Source organism: Sorghum bicolor, chromosome 10, assembly GCF_000003195.3.
Source record: "Sorghum bicolor cultivar BTx623 chromosome 10, Sorghum_bicolor_NCBIv3, whole genome shotgun sequence".
NCBI classification, from domain to species: domain Eukaryota; kingdom Viridiplantae; phylum Streptophyta; class Magnoliopsida; order Poales; family Poaceae; genus Sorghum; species Sorghum bicolor.
The window spans coordinates 49,144,219-49,148,286 of NC_012879.2; the positions used below are offsets into that span (position 1 = coordinate 49,144,219).

The window sequence follows — 4,068 nt, forward strand, 5'->3', positions numbered from 1 at the left end:
ATGACCAAGGTATCGCACGAGCCGATGGAGCTCCAGAGGATGGGGACGAGGCTCGTCATCTCCACGGCGGCCATGATCATGTCCGGCGTGGTGGAGCAGCAGAGGCTGATGCGTGCCACGGGAGGTGTCGGCGTCGACACATCCAGCACTCTCAACATCCTCCGGCTGATCCCGCAGTACCTGCTGATCAGAGCGTCCGAGATGTTCATGTACATCACCATGACAGAGTTCTTCAATGACCAGCTCCTGGAAGGCCTGAGGAGCCTCGGCAGCGCCATGAGCGTTGCCTCCATGTCGGCTGGGACTGGGAGCTTTGCAAGCAGCCTTCTTGTTACTGTGGTGATGACCATCACCTGTAGAGGTGGCCGGCTTGGGTGGATACCTCAGGATCTCAACAAGGGTACAAGGGTCATGTGGACTGGTTCTTCTACCTCAATGCAGCGCTTAATGCTGTGGATTTCTTTGTCGTTTGTGGTGTTTGCCGAGAGGTATAGGCCGGCTCCGGTGATCATACATGGACTTGGCGTTCGTGCTGCTGGGGGTGAGTTGAAAAAAAATGAATAAGATTGGATTGGTGGGAGGGTTTAAGTGGTTAATTGTTCCACATCCAACGGAAGCTATCGGATTAGAATCGTGTGCGCTTAATTAGAGTTTGCATAGCTAGTTGGTTTTCATAGCATACGCTCCCTTAGTTTTATAAAATAAAAAGTTAGTTATCCCTTGATTTTTGGTGGCCATATATAGCCAACCATTGACACTAGTTATCTAATTTTGTAAGATATATAGCAAAATTATTGTGGACCTTTTCTTTTTTAAAAAGTTATCTATTTTATAAAATAACTAAACAATAAAATTTGGCTACTAATGTTAGTTAAGCTCTTGGAGTTGCTCTTAGAGTTTAAGTCTTAACATGACATAGGTGTTCATATATTTCTAAATTTATTATAGAATATAATAACTATTTATTTTCTATGGTAGATGACGTAATTGTTGACAGCGAGTTGCCTATGATGATTTTGTCAAATCTGAGTAGGGGCATTTAGAGGATCTTTGTCTAATGAAGGAGGGGGATTTTGAAAAAAAAGAAAAAGAACTAGAAGAAAAGATGGGTCTTTTCTTGGTTAGAGCTCTCCAAATGTCTTTGTAAGCCTCACTCTCTAAATCATTATTTTGAGAGCCTTTTGCATAAAAGTCGTCTTCTATATCTTTTCACTCTCCAATAAATTTTCTATATATTGTTTGCACTCTAGAAAGTTATTCTCGTTTTTGTTTTTAACTAGCGAGAAATCCGAAATAAAAGATAGCTATATTTAGATAACCAATTAAAGATGCTTTTAGAGAATATTTTTTTCACCAAAATCTCCAGTCCTTGTAATTAAGATGGATATAGAGAGTCTATTGAAGTTGCTCTTAGAAAAAAACGAGTCCTTGTCCAACAACAATGGAGGCAGTGGATTGGGTAAAAATTAAGGCCTTGTTTAGTTCTCTTGTGAAAACATTTCGGGCTACTATAGCACTTTTGTTTGTGTATGACACGTATTGTCCAATTATGGACTAACTAAGCTCAAAATATTCGTCTCATAAATTACAAAAAAATTATATAATTAGTTATTTTTTATCTATATTTAATGGTCCATGTATATGCTGCAAGATTTGATGTGACGAAGAATCTTAAAAAGTTTTTAGCTTTTGGAAGAAACTAAACATGGCCTGAAGCACAAAAATAATCCTAGATCAAACACATGCTCTATGGTTTATTGTTAACATTTTTCTGAGAACTATTTGGTTTTAATTAATATATCATTTGCGAACTAATTATAAATTAGGTGGTTGTGTTTTTTTATGGTAGAATCTGTCCACCTGATTTGAAGTCCTCAACTTAACCTGGGTATTCGTATTTTTCTAGTATTCTAAGAGTTCATGGAGCTATGCTTTTAGTGGAGACGACGTCCGTCTATAGCGAGGCACCAATGGTGACTTTGTAAGAGGTGCTCATAGGGGTATGCTTTCGGTGGTAGGCGATGTTCCCATCTACAACAAAATTAAAATAATTAACATATCATTTGGTCTAATTTACGTCAACAAATAATACTAATTGTTACTTTTTCGTTTTAATTGATCATTTTGATATTTCTAGATACATAAACTTTTATTATTATATACCTAAATAATTTAAACCGATGGTGTTCTATATACAGAGATTAATAATACGCCGGACGGCCTGTCAGTCAGGGTCCGAACCTCTTGACTTCTGGGGAAAAGGAGTCCGACTCCGACCCGAATTGGATGGATCAAGCAACCAAGTAATCGCCTACTATAAATATCGCGCTCTGTTACCAGCGGCCTCGATCGTTTTCGCTGTTGCGCACTTGCCCTTGGTCCCAATCCCATCGATGCCTCCAACGCGACGTGCCCGCTCTCCTGCCGCGACGCCGCCGTCGCCCTACGCCATCAAAGGGTGGCTATCCCGCTGCCGTCGCTCAACGTGGAGCAGGCGCGCCGCCGCCGGTGCCGATGACGACCCCCTGGCCATCCTGCCGGACGACCTTCTCTTCGAGTCCATCTTCTCCCGGGTGTTTTCGGACGACGCCGACATCGCCCGCTGCGCCGCCGCGTGTAGGCGCTGGGGTCGCATCGTGGCCGCGCGCGGCGCCACCGCCATCTGCCGCTCCCTGCCGCCGCCTGACTGGCTTCTCCCCCACCTCGCCCTCGGCTTCTTCCACGGAGGCACGGACGACGGCAACCCCAGGCGGAGGCGGCTGGCAGCTTCGTCGCAGCCGAGCCCGTGGTTCGTGCCCATGGCGTCCGCCACCCGCCTCATTGGCTCGCCGATCCCGGGCCTCCAACTAGGCGGCGGCAGCCTTTTCCACCACGCACGTCCGGTGGCGTCCCGCAACGGCCTCGTCGTCCTCGAGCTCTGGAGCGGGGGCGCCCGCCGTGCCGAAAACCTCGCCCTCGCCGTGTGCAACCCGATGACGGGCGACATGGCCCTTCTCCCGCCGCTCGCGGGCCCCGGGCACGACTACGCATGCGCGCTGCTCACTGCCGACGACCTGCTCGATGAACACGCACAGCCTGGTCCTCACCGGCCGGGACGACCGGGACTGTTCTTCAGCCTTGTCCTGGTCTACAACCGCCGCAGCTTCACAGCTCTGCGGTGCTACACCAGCTCCTCGTCCTCGGACGGCGCCGGAAGCTGGGGGTCGGAATCCAGGAAACCAGGCGCCAAGATTAAAGGCCACATCCTACGTCATCTAGGACAGGCCGTCGTGCTCGCCGGAGTGGCCTACTGGCCCATGTACTTAGGGGTTCTGGGTCTGGTCGTGCGCCTGGACGGCGCCGGCGGTGGCGCGGCGGTCGTGGACGTGTGCATGGTGCCATACAGCGCGCCAAACGTCCTGCCGGGCAACCGGCTGCTCGGCACGACGCCAGACGGGAGGCTGAGCTTCATCAGCGTGGGCGTGCGCGAAGACATTTCCGTGTTCAGCTTCAGAGTTGAGACCTTGGACCTGCGAAGCATCGACGACGACATGAGCACGGCGGCTAAGCGATGGGAGAACACCGAATTGACCCTACACCAGCTGAAGGAGGTGTCGACGACGACACAGATCAAGCTGCGGTGGCTTTGTGAGAAGAGTGGCACACTGTTCTTTACTGTCGGCGAAGGTGCAAGCACAAGCACAAGCGGGGCCTTCTCCTTGAACCTCACGACGACATCGCTTGAAAAGCTGGCGGATGGCGCAGAGTGCAACTCTTGGACGAACTTGTGTGGATATGAAATGGACCGCACCGCACTCATTGCGTCCATCATAGCTCGATTCACTTAGCATTTAGGGACGTACCAGCTCCAAAAATTTTGGAATGAAATGGTTTTAGTTGTAATATATATTCCGCTTTAATTGAAATGTATTCATCTCCGGAGAAGATAAGTAATTTATTAGATGGCTTCATCTTTATCCCTCGTCGGTCTCAAATGAGCTAAGCGCATATTACTCTAATCATAGCCAGTTTATAAAAAAGAAAAAACTCACGCCAGCGCCTGAAGGCCCACACCCTCCCCTTCCTTCC

The 4,068-nt window shown here is 48.5% G+C and overlaps 2 protein-coding genes across 2 annotated transcripts; both read left to right on the plus strand.

Annotated features, from left to right (window-relative positions):
* On the plus strand, window positions 1-564 carry LOC8076712 (protein NRT1/ PTR FAMILY 7.1). The gene has a single exon (XM_002437105.2). It carries the CDS (start codon window positions 1-3, stop codon window positions 562-564), a length of 564 nt encoding a protein of 187 aa, XP_002437150.2.
* LOC8076713 lies at window positions 2,394-3,827 on the plus strand. Its single transcript, XM_021449880.1, has one exon. The coding sequence runs from the start codon at window positions 2,394-2,396 to the stop codon at window positions 3,825-3,827; it is 1,434 nt and encodes a 477-aa protein (XP_021305555.1).

Bases quoted from the DNA above. Each gene is read 5' to 3' on its own strand.
- LOC8076712 (XM_002437105.2), top strand. From the start codon at position 1: ATGACCAAGGTATCGCACGAGCCGATGGAGCTCCAGAGGATGGGGACG.
- LOC8076713 (XM_021449880.1), top strand. From the start codon at position 2,394: ATGCCTCCAACGCGACGTGCCCGCTCTCCTGCCGCGACGCCGCCGTCG.